A 15,739-nucleotide genomic window follows, 5' to 3' on the forward strand; every position below is an offset into this window, starting at 1 on the left:
ATGGATATAGAAAGTGTTTTCAAGCTTTGGGAAGTGTTGTGGTTTTATCTGAGCAAAGGGTGGGTGCCACGGCTGCTTTGCACAGGGACTGCAAAGCCAAAATCTACAGCTACGCAAGAGAAACATCCTTTGGCAGATGTTTAGAGCAGCAGGTCCCCACTGCTGCAGCACAAAGCACCCTGCTCAGCCTTGGTCACCACCTGCAGGATCAGCTTCCTCCCTCCACCTGGACTGTTCCCCCCCTTCAGCTTCCTTAGAGCAGCACTGCCTCCTTTCTCCACACTCTCCTCTCTCCTGAGCCCTTCAGGGGCTGCATGGAGATTATTGCTGTTCAATTCCAAAGCTCACACCAAGACCTGACATTCACGCTGCATGGCTGATGTTAATGGCTTTTTTTCTGCGCACCAGGGGCTCCCTGAAAAGTGGAGCTTGCAGAACCCCTGCACCTCAGAAATACACTCATTTTTCCTCCTAGTTCCCGAACCTGGAGAAAATGAAGCAGGGACACCACCGTGTCTCCAGAGTGGAAAATATGTAGCACACATTTCACATCAAACAAGTATCCTGAACCAGTTCCACAGTTATTTCTGTGCTATTTCTTTCTGTCCTTCCTTTAGCTTTCCCACTATATATAGCATGCATATATAAACACATATACAGACACATACAAATAAAGTCAGAGAAAGAAGTTTACATATTTTAATGCATGAAGAGAAAACTAAATTCCTTGAGGAAGATCTGCAACATAAACATCAACATCACCCCTAATTCCCTCAGTAGAACAAATTTTTCTGTCTCACTGTGTGAATGGGTTCTATCAAACCCTCTCAGCTCACAGGTAAGAAAATCCCTGAATGCCAAGTTTTAGCACAGTACATGGTAACCCAAGGTACTTCCCATGCACAGAGATGACCTATCCTGCTGTAAAAAAATAAGTTTATGATTTGTGAATTTTCAGTGAAAGATGCTGTGAGGATTGTTCAGATGTTTTTTAAAATCTGCAAAAGAGGTGGGAGGGGGGAAAAGATGCAAGAATGAAAAATAATGCAAGAAGTCCTACCGTGAAGCTGTTGTTGACATTCTTTGTGCTGGATTCTGCCACACTGGCATCTGTCAGATCCACCTCATCAAAAATAATGGACTGGAAAGAAAAAATTCAAAATCCCAATGAATTATTGAATACAACATATAAGCAGCAGACTCAAAGGGAGTCTGTCTAGCATGCTCCATCACAGCCTTCTGTGATCTGAAGGAAAGATCCAGCACCAACAACATAAAGGACTTGGAAGTCTAATTCCATACACTGAGGCTCACTCTAGCCTGTGTTCAGTCAGTGAACACAATGACTTTATTTTTATTAAAGGATTATTTAAAAAGCCAAGTAACTGTAGGTTTTGTCTGTGAAATGAGAGAGTTTTATATCTAGTTCACTATCAAGATACTAACCAGATGTATGGCAGCTCTGATTTGATAAACTTTAGCCTTGCTTTTCTCCTCCACTTTGCTTTTTCATTCACATTCTCTCCCTCCTATTGATTCAGAGTCTATTCCCTAATAAAATGCACCAAGGAAGGAAAACATGGAAAAATCAGTATGATGAACCCATAATGCATTACTTCAAAACCAAGGATTTCCAAGTGTGAAGCAAAACACAGGGATCTTCTGGTAGCTACAAAACCTGAAGACGGGTGCTTAAAGAGTGTGTGTTCTTTTCACTGCTGAGGGCTGCCTTCCCACTGACACCCACCTGCCTCCAAGCTCCACCACTGCCTTCCTTCCTTGAGCTCCCATGTATTGGCAGGACCTTACCTTAGCAGTTTTTGCATAGTAGAGTGTTCGTCCTCGCAGCTTAAAATATCGTCTCTTCCAGCGCTGGAAGGAGCTGGTTTGCTTCAACAGCATCCCCTCCTTTATGATAGTCTACAAAACCAGGAGAGGAGAGGGTGAAGCACAGATTTTACTGACAGGCAGCTTTCCAGCTCTCCCAGTCCAGTCACGCAGAGGATGAGCTGGAGCTGGAGACCAATAACCCTAGTGCCCTCTGCTGGGAGCGCTTCACAGAGCCAGTCAGCACAGCTGAGCAAACTGAACCAGACTAAGCCCTCACAAACACACAACCCACATTGTGGTGCAGTTTTACCCTTGTCTCCAGTGCTATCACAATACCAGAAAAGATAAATAACTTAGACTGAATGACCACTTCAAAGTCTAACAGTGACTCGGGGAGTGTAACAGGTAAACTCACTGAGGGTCGGTTTCAGTCACAGGTAATTGTACCTTTCATTTCAGTGGCATCCAGTTAGCAGGACCTACACACCATGGGATATCTGTCTCTCTCTCCAGTTCTGCCTTGTGAAATGATCAGCATCTACCTGGCACAGAGCTGGCAAGCTGAACTAGAGAGGAGAAGGAGCTATATCCAAGCTCAGCATTTGGTGTTCCTCAGATAGTCTTGGCCCTGTCTCAGCTCTCTCTGGCCAGCTGCCATTTCCCAGGGCTCCACTGCCAAAGCTGTCTACGCATGCTGCCTTTTTTTCTTTAACTGCTTTAGAACCAGGCTGACATACCAGCACACACAGGCCCAGGTGCTCACTCACATACTGTGCATACACAGGGGTACAGATTGAATCCACATGCACTTCAGCCTCCTTTGTCAAATACATTTGACTCCTTTGCTGAGGACAGATTTTGAATACCAACAGCTACATGAAAATAATCTCAAAAACAGCAGCTCAGAAAGACAAGAGTCAGAAAAGTCAGAGCTCAGCGTCCAGCCCCAAATTCCTGATTGAAAGTACTGCCTGGGAGCTGCAAACGGTGCTATGCCATGAATGCCTCAGTACCACAAGAAACCTACTGCTCTCCCCAGAAACAGTTCCAGGAACCTACTTCTTGCTGAGAAAGCCGAATGTGATAAACACACAGTTAAAACACAGGAAACAAATGGTCTGACAATCTTGTAAGGCAGGTTATTCTGTATCTGGGTGCCAGGAAAATGACACAGTTTGAACATACCAGAAGGGCTCAGTGGAACTCAGGTTTTTAACAGTCAGGTCACTGATGAGTATCAATTAATTCACAAACACAGGACACTGCCAGGCTACTACAGAGCACAAAATAAATGTGCTTTTAAAATGCTATATATATTTCTAATGTGGGTCTTTACTTTTTGAAACAGCTGTGGATTTTAATACTTTCCACATACATTGGCCCTTGCCAAGCTCAAAGTTTCCTCAAAAAGCACTTGGAAAAACATGTTGACAATAATGAGAAACATTTGTCTACAAACCCATGCTTCTCTCTTGCTAGACAGGAGCCATCCTCAAACTGGCCTGAGAGATCACAGGGTCTGGACCACCATCGGGAAGCCTCTACTCACAAATCTGCTGAGAAGGAGCAGGTTCCATATACCCCCAGATTCTAAAGAGAGCTGTCAGAGATAGAAGCCACTCTAATCTTCCTCCACTGTGCTGGGAAAGAGAAACAGGGGAAAAGCTCCCATATCTCCTAAAATAACCTCATCTTCCTTAAATCCTGGGACCTGGCCAGTTTCAGCATTAGCACAGCCCAAGCCTCAGTGCTCTGCTCCCCAAATGCACCTGCACACTGGCAGACACAGTGGCCCACGCTCGGGCAAGCAGCAGCTCAGTGCAGTGTGCCTGCGTCAGCCAGGAATCGCCGCGAGCCACGGCACTGCCGGCACAGCGGACACAGAACACCAAAAAGCGCAGCCCAGGCCCAAGCTTCTCTCAGCTCTACATCAGCTCCCCACAACTCTGAAGCAGTCACTGAAACGGATCTTGGCACTCATTTTCCACAGGCCAAAGCAGGGACACAGCAGTAGGAATACACTCTAAGGAGCCATAAGGCATCTGGGAGTGATTTTAGGGTCCGTAAGTTAAACACACTATAGCGACACCCGGAAACAAGATGTTAAACCACCTTAGAGCTGGTTTTATGTAAAGAATATGAAATTCAGCCATGATCTTAATCTGAAGCTTCAGAGAAAACAGAGTGCAAAGACCGACCCAATAGCATCCCTTGCTGAAACAGTCCTCAAGGCACAGTCAGAGCTGAAGACACTCACCTGGAACCAGGAACGTGCATTCATGCTCCTACTCTGCCTGGACTTTTCCTGAGTTATACAGCAATTTCCACTGTGTCTCCATCCCCCATATGTCAATGGAACAAACAGTACTGCCCAACTCTGTGGAGACCCACTAAAATATACATATATAAATGTCTCTCTGATGAATTCCTTTAACCTTCAGCATCTGAGTATCAAAGAGAAATGTAAAGCAACAGCATCAAAATTACCATGCTAAAGAAATCACACATTTCTGCAGTTCATTTTTACAGGGAAGAAAATGGGAGAGTTGTAGGAAAATTTCCAGATCAAAACAGAAACATGGAGTGATCTTTTTCATTTCTTGGAAAAAACCCCACATATAATTAAAAAATTAGACAGAGAAAATAGGTATTGAATTCTGCAAAGCCCTGAAGAGAAGTCAGAGAAGTACTAAAAAGTCCTGGGAAAGACTCCTGGGATGCAAAGTCTGAAGATACCAAGTTAGCCAGGAGTCTAATATAAAAATAGCAACTTGTAGGTGGAGATTTTGGAGCTCTGCTGCTATGCTGATTTACACGTATGGTTAGATGGGGTCAGCCGGACCCCACAGTGCCCAGGCTCAGACAGCAGCACTGTGGCCACTCACACTCCTGCCCAGCCACCAGAAGAGCAAATCTCAGCAAAACAAGGCCTCTGTTTTCCCTCAGCTCCCACCGCTCCCACTCAGCTCTGAGGGCTCCCTCACCTTGGCTGGGCTCACTCACCTCTGCACAAGACCTGCTATCCTCCATTCCTCTTTTAAACCCTCTTTTTTTTTTAACCAAAAGGTAACAATCCCAGAGGTCATCTTGCCCCGCCCTAAGCAGCATTTATGTCATTACCAGGCTCTATCTATAGAAAACCTCAGTTCCGCAGCTCAGACATGAAAGGCCAGAGCAGCAGCGCTGCACTGCTCAGAGCAAACACGGCTCTGGCTCAGCACTGCCCATCCCTGCACCAGAGCACGGGGCTATTTATAGGCACTCACTCGGCACACAGCTCGGTGGGTTTGGGCGGAAAGGACTGGAGATAGTATGAAGATGACTTTATGCAATGATGCAGACACTGCTGCCTTCCTCCTCCTCTCTTCTGATTTTACAGCCAAAGGACTTGCTACTTGCAGAGGAATGTATCTGCAGAAAATGAACCAGGGAAAGGATGTGACTGCAAAGTGACACCAAATGAAAGAACAAGGGGGAGACGAACAGTTACTCCTGCTCACCAGCCTCTACACAGGTTTTTAATTGAAGATTTACTCTGATCAGATTATTAGGCATGTACTTCATGAAGATAAAAGTGAAATTGTTTCTCCCATAATGAAAAGAGAGAGTTAAATCTATTTTTAGGATCATATATTGGATCCTACGGGAAAAACAACTGCCCTGAAACATTATAAGACTTCATTATGTGCATCCTATTCAGGATAAATACTCAAATTGTTTGCAATGGAACTATCCAGACTGCTTTGTATCCAGCTGAGTCCCTCTCCAGTGGTATCCCGTGGCATGGCAATCCATGGGCAGACAACACCGTGAAAAAATGAATCCTCTTCTTGGATCAAGCCTAAAATGGTGTGCTTCTGGTTTCAAGAGTGATCTCCTTCTACCACATTACAAACGAGTGTAAAAAAACCTGACAATTTAAAGCAACACTGCACATAGCAGAGAGTCTTCAGAAGTCTGCAAAGAGCAGGATTAAACAGCTGAAAGGCAGGGCCTAGGAAATTTCTAGCATTTTACTATTTATCTTTGGCCTTGAAGAAAAGTAACTTCCTGTAGAAAAAAATTCAGTCCATGGCAAGCAATACACAACCCTCCCCCAGCTCATGCCCTAAACTTGACATTAAGGAAGAGAAATAATATGTTCTCAGATTTCTCCAGTCAAAACGGCTGCAGGGTTCAGGCCTAAATCTGAATGGACGAAAGAAAAGTTTTGCCACTGGCCTCAACAGGAATGGTTTCAAACAACTCAGAGGACTTAAATCAAGGACTTAAAAGTGAGCCTTGTGTTTACTGCTTCCTCTTCCCACAGCCCCATCTTGTAAGAACAAGAAGCCAAACAATTAATAGGAGCCATTCACAAAACCAGCAAGACATGGCTTGTTTTTTGCAGCACTGCTCATCTGAGGTGTCTCTGCATCCAGTAACCCATGTCAGGAGGTCAGACACAGAGACAGCCTACACAGATTAAATGCCTTCTACACCGGTAATGTCAATGATTCTACTAAAAGTCAGGAAAGACCATGTCAGATTTCAGCTACTTTCAGATTACATCCCTTGTTCTCCTGCACACAGTACTGCTCACAATGTAAAACACAGGAGCAGACAAGCCTTTCCTGAAGCATAAGCCTATTGCCCCATTTGGAAGTCAGACTCTTGATAAAACTGATTTCCTAATCTGGACAACAAGCCCCTACCAGCCCGACTGAGGGTGACTATCAGGCGTGCCCAGCTGCCAGGCTGCCAAGTGTCCCTTGGCACAGGGAGGCTGCAAACAGTGTTCAATACAGACACAGGAAAAACGATGCACCTTATTTTACTGCTGAGATCTTGACATATTCTTATGAGCAGTTATTCACTGAACATATCTAAAACAAGAATTTTGCTCCACTGGTATTTCTTTCCAATGCAGAAAAAGAACTATGTACAAGGTAACCGAAAAATCATTCAAAACTAATGAAATAGCTGCTAAAGAATCCCAAACCTGAGGTCCTCAGCATTTGGATTTCTCTGTTTTCCATGTGTCTTCCGAATGTAAAAACTTCAGGGCACACACTTGTGTGTACCATAAAACACTGATGCCAAACAACAAATAACTAACTAAAGAAAGCACCAATGAAAAGAAAATGCAAAACCATGTGCGGAACTGACGGCTGTCTTTGTATGTGCTCACTAGGGAATGTTACAGTCAGCTGATCCCCAGGCACCAAACCACCTCATCCAGTCACTGATCTGGGGTAAGCTGTGGCAAGAAAGACAGGAGTACATCTGCAGTTGCTTAAACATGGCCAGACAGCCCTGCCACACTAGGGCAGGTACAAATCTAGAGTGTTGTATGTACCTTGCTGTGGGTAGAACAGTTTTAGTACCTGGTTTCATAAAAGCTCTTTGTGTTCATAAACACAGAACTAATGAATATTTAGAAATCAAATGATACATAGTAAATCCAACAAAGAAACCACAGGAATAAATCTAACAAACCCCATAGAATAAGACATGAAAGGTCAAAAGGGCAGGGGTTAACAAGCTAATCCGAGAGCAACATCCTTCCACCAGACAGTGGTCACACCCTGGAAATTAACTTCAGGAAGCCCAAAGGGGGGAAATCTGCATCAGTACAGCAATTCCAAATATGGGACACACAGAGAGCCACACAGATCTATAGGGGAGCACAAGGAATTTAAAAGTTGTGTAGCCCTGTTTGGAAATTCTACATTAAATGCACTTGGCTCTTGAAGAAGAATAAATGGCATTTAGATTTCTTTCACTGGTATCAAAAGGACAAGACATTATGTGAACTCTCTGTAACGAGAGGACTACAGAAGAGGGAGAAAGAAAATCAGAGGTCAGCTGCAGGAATCAAATGTCAAAATAGAAGCTGGGGCCGTGAGTCGGCAAACCAGTACCAGCAGCCCAGTGCTCCACTGATGAAGGGGGCACTGGCCAGGCCCTCAGTGTACACTGCTTCATTCCATTTTGGTTTAGTAACCCATGCCATATAAACTGGGAAGCACCCATGAGAGATTACAGCACAGACCTATGCACAACCACATGGAAAAGTCTGCAAAAACTCGCCTACAAACCATCCTCCCAATCCTCCTCTTTTGTAACCTCCAGCTCTGCTGCCTGAGCTGCACTCTGCACACAGGGAGTGTGACAGCTCTGCTCCAGCCTCCCTGCAGCTCCTGAGACCAGCAGAGTCCAAAGCACAGAACAGCAAGCCAGCCACAGTGAGCTGGGATGGCACTGGTACAGGAAATGCAAGCTGATTCTCCAGATCAGCAGTGAAAGACAGGAGTTTGTATCAAATAAATACTGAAAAGGCTTGAATGTGCCTTGGCACAAATAAATGCTCAAACACTTCATTATTCATTAGTTAATGCTGCAGTCAGTAGACAAAGAACAGGTCTTGGAACCAGCTACTTTTCAATACCACATTCAGCTGCTACTACTATTCTGAACAACTGTTCTAAAAGTGATGCACACTCACAGACCCAAAGTGAACAATTTAACAAAGGAAAACAAATTTGAAAGCAAACAAAAAGGTATATGGGAAAGGAAACACAATATACAGAATATTATCACACAGCTCTCTGGCAAAATGAGCTCAGTCAGAGAGCTCCAAGCAGAGCACTTACAATAGATGAATACTCTGGTCAGCTACGTAGAAGAGAGAATTAAAAACACACCAGTACATTGACTCAGGACAAGTTAATAATTGGACAACTCCTGGCATGCTAACTGCTTAAGCCCTCAGTATGCTTTCCATAAGCTCCAGGCATCCTTCCCAAACACAAGAGGGGAACTGAGCACAAAGCTCCAGTCAAACTATAGTAAAGCCAGAAGAGAAGGGCTCAAACCCATCCACAGAGATAACCGAAGGCAAAAAGGCAACAGTTTAAAAGCTACCTGAAAACTTTGGAATGGAATAAAATTTTAAAGGGTACTAGTTAAATGTGAGCTTTATACACTTAAGGACAACCACAACAACTTTGATAGTTATTGTTCTATCATCTAAAATTACACAAACACAACTACATCCCTTCCTTGGGCATTTTCCCCATACACAAAAAATGTCAAAGCACATTAGCTGCTGTGAAACCTTCACCTCTGAGACATGCCTGTCACAAGCCACACACCACCACAGAACCCTCTGTCTGAACTCAGAAGCACATGGCCCTGCTGCTGAGATGCGGCCATAGAACCTCATTTGGAATGACAGCTTGTACACAGAAGCCTCTAATGCTGCAGCCAGTACCACTAGAGCTTAAGGCACACTCTTATTCATTCAGAGAGACAAGTTATTATCAGAAACACCTGTCTAAGCCCACCCATCCACTTCAGCAGCAGGCAGAAGGAGCCAGGCACTCACCATAGTGGGCTGTCAGAGCCATCTGACAGGAGTGTCAGGCTGAGGAGGCACGATGGGTGCAAGCACAGGAACAGCCAATGTAAGGGGAAGCACAGCCAGAATACAGCTGTGGATCTCATCCTCACAATCATAACCACCCCATCCTTCCCACTCCGCTAAACGTCATGGAGATCTTGGCCAAGTAGGAAGGAAAAGTCAGCAGCAAGTAACTGGTATGACAACTTTAGGACATGGGAAAGCGAAAGTTATACCTTGACGAAGAAAACTGAATGCTTTGCCCTTGTGTTGAGGAGGCTGAGAGAAAGACAGCTTCCTCCCACTGTGTCTGGATTCCCATCAACTCTGCTACTGAATTCTGCAAGGAGCCTTATTTGGCAGTGACTGGTGGAGGCAGGGCCAAATACTCATCCTTTTACTCCAACTGGTATTCCAATGGGGTGAGAGCTGAAAGCAGCTTTTGCCCCTTGGCTATTTAATTAATACTTAGGTATCTTACAATTTATTTTTATCTCATCTCTAACAACTGTTGCTATCAGATTTTCCATATTTATGTATTAAACAACCTACGCTTTTAAGTTTTTTTCGTCATCTATTTAACATAGTTTTCAAAGGATACACCAAAGCTTTTAATTTGTTTTTCCACTTTCCCTGTTTTAATGTCCTGCAAATACCTTTGACCATGCCAAGACATCTTAACCAGCACCAGCAACAACAAGGAAGATGAGCACAGCCCTGGAAACACCATTTCGTTAACTTTCAGCTGAACAGAACAGAAGGGGCCAGTGTGAGTTTCCAGAATACTGATCCCTAATAAAATCTCAGTGATATATCTACACATTCTCAAGAGTGCTGTGCCCTGTCTCGGCACACACAGTCTGCAGAGCAGGCAGCTCGCCCCCCATGGTCTGTTGCTCAAGGACCAGTGATGGGGGCTGTCTCACAGGTCAAGACATGACCCTGGAGCTTGCAGCACCTGCCTCAGTTCCCAGGTGTGGGGATGCCCAGTGTGATTTTGTGCATTTGATACAAGAAGCACGTGTCTCCAATCCCCCTATGGGAAACTGCAGTGGTTTCACCTCTCCTCACTAGTAAATTACATGGATAAATTCATTAAAACTTCCAAGGCCACAGTACAATGCGCTCAATGCAAACACTATGTGCTCAATAAGGCACTTCCTTTCTCATAAAAGGCGAAACACAACATCAGAACAGGTATCAGACGTAAAACTTTTCAACTTGGCACTGAGACAGTGAGGAAACAAAAAGATCTCCTCTGAACCCAAATGGGGTAACCCTGCATTAATCAATTACCTAACTCAGACGTGGTCATACTGTAGCCAGCAAGCCACTTTTTATCTCCTGGATGACAGGAGGGCAGATGTTTAGACCTCCTCCTCAGTGGAACTGCTCTCCTGCCCACGTGTGGGCCAGGGAGTGCAGACAACAAGCTCCATCCACCCTGGGCTGTGCTGTCTGGGGCCCACACAACAGGCTCTGCTTTCTGGAGGGTTCCACAGCAAATGTGTGAGAAGGGACACAAACGATGGCAGCTGCTGGGGGTCACTGCTGCTGCCCCAGCTTTTCACCTGCCCCTGGACAAGCATCCCATGGAGCTGCAGAACCAAGCAAAAAAGACACATAAATTCTTAGTGAAACAAGAAGTAACAACCATTTAGTGCAGAAAAAGCAGGGAACAGTGGAGAGTTAATAAAAAAATCCTCTAAATAGTGGTTTGTGCATTTGAAACCTTGAAAAAACACATTCCAAGAGCAAGGTGCTTTTCACTTGGGACACTATTTTGCCATGAAATTTCCAGTGCTGCTGTGCCAATACCTGGGGTAAACCTTAAGCTTTCCAGGAAGTAGGGAATACAAACCCCTCTCTATCTCACTTGTGCTTTCTATGACATATGCAGGTATATGTGCTATTTTAGAAAGAATCACACTGAATTTGTAATTAAAAAAAGGTAAAGTTATGCAGTGTCTTACATGGTACACTGGATTTTCTAATCAGGCAATCTGGAGACAGACATTTCACAGTTTTCATTTGTAGTTTTCATTTATAATCAGTAGTCCTCCAAAGTAAAATAACAATGGTTTTGTAGCAACAAGTTTTGGAAATGGGGGAATACTCTAAATATATGACTTAGTTTTATTTTAAAAAACAAACAATCAAAACAAAACATTTAATACTTACTTTACTTTGTCTGTAATTTTATTTAAGAGAATAATTAGTAGCCTGGCAATGTACTTTTTAGCAATGTGGTCTAAGTAAATCCACACTCTCACAACATGCAAATATTTAATGTTAGCTCTTCAGTTCCTGGAACCTGATCTATAGTTAGAAGGAAAGAGCAATGCTACAAGTGCGTGTGGTTTTGTGCTTTGTTTTGTTGTGTGGTAGGTTTTATTCAGTTTGGGTTGGTTTTTTTTTAAGAAGGAAGTAACAGCTGTTGGTTTCATACAGCATCCAAAACTCTTCAGCAGCGAGGCAAACTTGCAGTACACCAGTGGAGACACAGTGCTGTGAGGCTTCCCAATTTTGTCAGAGCAGATGGGCCTGAAGGGCACACGAATTAGAGTGGAGATTGTGTTAAGGGTCAGCAACATTTGTTAAGCCTTAAGTCCTAGCTCTGTCCTTAGTGCTCAGAGAACAAACTAGTCTGTTCACGCAGCTAATCCAAGAAAATTCATGTCCTTAAAACCTGTGATCAACATGTTCTCTTTCTGTTCAACCACAAAAAGTTCTCTTTTGCAACAATTCTCTCTTTAAGCAAAAAGTGCACAGTTTCTAATTAAAGCATGAGCCACCACCATTTATGACACATGAAGCTCCTAAAACATCCTCTTTAAGACACTGATAGAAGGCAACAAAACAAAACCAGGCAGACATTCTAATATGTTTTAGTGGAAGATGCCACAGACAGAATTAAAATTATTAAAAATTAATTAAGCCATAAATTCCTGAAAATTCCTTCCTCATTTGTTGCATATTTCTTTTATAATGTCTCTTTACTGAACTACTTTGCTTCTTATCATCATACTTCTTTCAATACTTGTATTTCAAACTAATAAACTTCTTCATTTCCTCAGTCTAATCTCATCTCAGCAAACTTGAAAACATTTGCCCTCCAGAAATAGAACCGACACTTCTTTACCTATAAAATGGACATTTTATCTAATAGGCAATACAATAAGAAACAAAATAAGCTTTCTTTAGCTGCTCATGCTATCCACCATATGTTTGAGGACTCAGCTTAGTCTGCTCTGGAAAGCTGCACAAAACCGAGGAGAAACATTTTGCTTTCCCCCATTTTTTTTTTGTCTTCACACTGGAGAGTGGCTCCAAGACCTCAAAGCTGCTGATCAGAGAGGGAATCACAACCTCCAATAGCACAAAAGCCATCATCTGTACCTGGTACAAGCACAGAGATCAGAATCATGCTAGTTCAGATACTGAGCAGTCTGTCCACCACAGCATAAAGCTCAGTAGCAGTTAATTTATCCTGCTTTTCATAGTACAAATTAACTTGACATATCTCTGCTACTGCAGCTAGACAGCTTCCCATATCCCAGACAGTTTGGAGAGCTGCTCGCTCTGTGTGCAACTCTGCTGAAATATACATTGCAAACTTGTCTTAAAAGTTCAAGGCAATGATAAATAGTTATAAAAAATGAAAATATTACTGAGAAATTGCCTGTCAAAGTAAACAGAACTTAGTTTGAACTAGTCTAAACAAGAAGTCCTCCTGATGCCACCCAAGGATGCAGCTGAAATCCTGTCTGGTAAACAAATAGAGAGCTCAGCATACCAAAACTGGCAGGCTGGAAATCCTACCGAACTGATGAATGAAATGGAAAGGTGGCCTGTCCATCCACCCTCCTGCTTTCTGAGGGCTGTAATGGGACACTGGCAGTGAAAGGTAAGGTTCAAAGAAAGAAGCACCTTTCACTTTCAGAGCTCATACTCGGTGCTGTGCTCCTCCGATTCACACCCTCAGCTCCCATGACCACTTTGGATATTCCTGTGCCTTCCTCCATGCCAAGTGACAATGAGATGGCATTACCACTCCCACTGGTTCCAGCTGAGGCCTCAGCACTGCTTAAGGAGATGGGAGCAAGATTCTGCTGTTGTCTCTCCTCGCACCCATCTTCCTTCTCTCAGTTCATTTAATCTCCTTCCCAATTCCCATCCATTCAAAGACACTTCACCTTAGCCCACCAACAGTTTCTGCAGCTGCACCAACAGAGAGGGGCCAAAAGCCTCACACTCTCAAGCTGGACACTGGTACAAGCCTGACAGGTCTCAAAATGGCTGATCAAACACAGCCTCTGCTTCTTTGCCAGCTGAGACAAGAGCAGCCACATCACCTGCTATACCTGATCATATGAGATTTTCTTCTTTCCCCAATAATGATCATTAGAAGACAGCTAAACATGATTTCCTTATACCTTCTTCTTTGCCTCAAAAATTCTTCCCAGTTAAAAGCAAACAAGCACACTAAAACCTAGTACTTGACTTTTCAAACTTAGTCTTCCACTCCTCCTTCCCCTGCCCTCTGCCTCACAAGAGACAGATTTTTCAGCTAAAGACATGTACCTGTGATTTGCGTTCAGACTCTGCACATCAAGCTCTCAGTCCCTAAACAACCAAACAATTCCACCTGCCCCACTACTACCACACCAATCTACTTCAGTCAAACACAGATGAGCAACCTGTGGGCTCTGAAACAAGTTCACTGAAGTTTTATGGACTTGCAAGCAAACAGCTTTATTTACAGAATTGCTTAGAAAAACAGATTGCAGGACCAGTGGAAGGAAAACATATGCTCAAAGCGTTTGTGACTGTGACAAACAAGTAAATTCTGAGGAATTCCATAGCCACAGTAAGATTTGCACTCAAGCTGTGATAACAGTAAACTTTCATGGTGATTTAGCTGTATTTATCAGCATGATCCTAAGCTAACTGCAGCAAAAGATGTGGTCAGAAGAGATTTATATCCTCAGGCTGCAGTAAAAGTCTGCCTGCACCTCTCACTGTCACTGACAGACCTGTCCAACAGCTTCTACAGCTTACCGTAAAGTCTGCTCTCTGTCATTCATCAGACAAATTCAGAATTAGGTCTGCTTTTATACAGCAAGCAAGCTACTCAAAGTCCCATCAAAACTAAGATTACTCACAAAGTCATCTTTCCTCCTTGTCCTGAGGGCAAGGAAAATGCATACATGCAGCAGCAAGCAGAAAAGACTGACAAAACAAAAAGACACTGACAGGCAACAGAACAAATCAATCCTTGGTACCATAATACCCGAGCTTACTTGGAAAATCTGACACTGTTTAGTCAAAGATTTTCTGCAGATTAACGCAAAGGAGGCTTAATAGCTGTAGACAATATCTGTTTATAATCCATGTTCTTACCGTGTTTATGTTTTCATATACAAGTGGCTGGTTTTGACTTTTTCCAGTCATGCTGATGCAGGAATTGATGTAAAGCAGGGAAAAAGATTAAGTAAGGACAGGGGATTGTATTCAAACAAAAACACAATCCAGTGCACCTTTCACCTTAGCATCTCTAACATCCTGCTGTAAGCAAGAGTTCCCACTCTAGCACTAGCAAAGTCTTTGTGTCTCATCACAAACACCACCATGTAGACACAGACTAGAGCATCCTTCCTCCTGTTCCACATGAGACCCTGTCTACAAGTGGTGTTAAGAATCACAAGGTTCATCTGATCTCCACCAAGACAAATTCTTAATACTCACCACTCTGTATGCAGGAAAAGATCTGAAAAGGCTTATTTGTTTACTCAGCAGAACAGACTAGTTCAGGTCACCTGGTGCTACAGCACAACTGCAATCTGCTTGATAGAGAACATCAACTAGTTCAGAGGGCTCCAGGGCTTCCTTGTGTGGCCAAAAGAACCATCTCACAGCTCAGCCCTGCAATGCCTCAACCCAAGAAGGCAGTGGCAGTGCCAGCAGCATGCTGCAGATAGGGAAGCAGCCCTGCCGTGGTACCCATGTATGCCCACACAGGGGCTTCAGAGCCAGGACCGAAGCAGCAAAACGACAATGCACAGCAGAACGATGACAGGCTTTGTGTCCGAAAGCAGGGCCAACCAGCCAGCAGGAAGAAGATCCCTCCGAATAATGCTTCAGATGCTGCATCCTGCAGAGACATTTACTCTCCTTTGCTGCCAGTACCAGAGAAGCAACACTGAGCTGCAGTACCAGCACTGAATGAGCCTTTGCATCCCCAGAGCCGTACTATGCTTGCCCATGCTGCAGGAACAAGGTGATCACAAGGCATGTGATGGCATAGTAACTAACCTGGTATTTCTAAGCAGAAAAACATCACACAACAGTCCAAGAGTTACACAGGAGCTTAATGGCTACAAAGAAAAATCATGCTGCTATAATAAAAATAGTACAGAAAAGGGAAACTCCCTATGGGTGGTTCCCAGCCTAAGGCTGAAGGAAATCTTCACATCTTCTCTTACAGTAACAATACAGAGGAACTACAGCTGTGTCTGTAGTTCC

General features: G+C 43.7%; 1 protein-coding gene across 4 annotated transcripts in view; it reads right to left on the bottom strand.

The window, feature by feature from the left end:
* DGKD (diacylglycerol kinase delta) overlaps positions 1–15,739 on the bottom strand; it is a 58,792-nt gene that overhangs the window by 41,720 nt on the left and 1,333 nt on the right. For 2 of the 4 annotated variants that reach the window (XM_071566993.1, XM_071566992.1), the window contains exons 2-3: positions 1,810–1,920; positions 1,061–1,141 (exon numbers count right to left, since the gene is read on the bottom strand). The exons of 1 other annotated variant lie outside the window; for it this stretch is intronic. In XM_071566993.1, the coding sequence (XP_071423094.1) occupies positions 1,061–1,141; positions 1,810–1,920 (192 nt within the window). Of the gene's footprint in view, positions 1–1,060; positions 1,142–1,446; positions 1,505–1,809; positions 1,921–15,739 lie in introns of those variants that run through there. One more of the 4 variants, XM_071566995.1, reaches the window with a different exon arrangement.

Source organism: Pithys albifrons, chromosome 11, assembly GCF_047495875.1.
Source record: "Pithys albifrons albifrons isolate INPA30051 chromosome 11, PitAlb_v1, whole genome shotgun sequence".
Classification (NCBI taxonomy): Eukaryota; Metazoa; Chordata; class Aves; order Passeriformes; family Thamnophilidae; genus Pithys; species Pithys albifrons.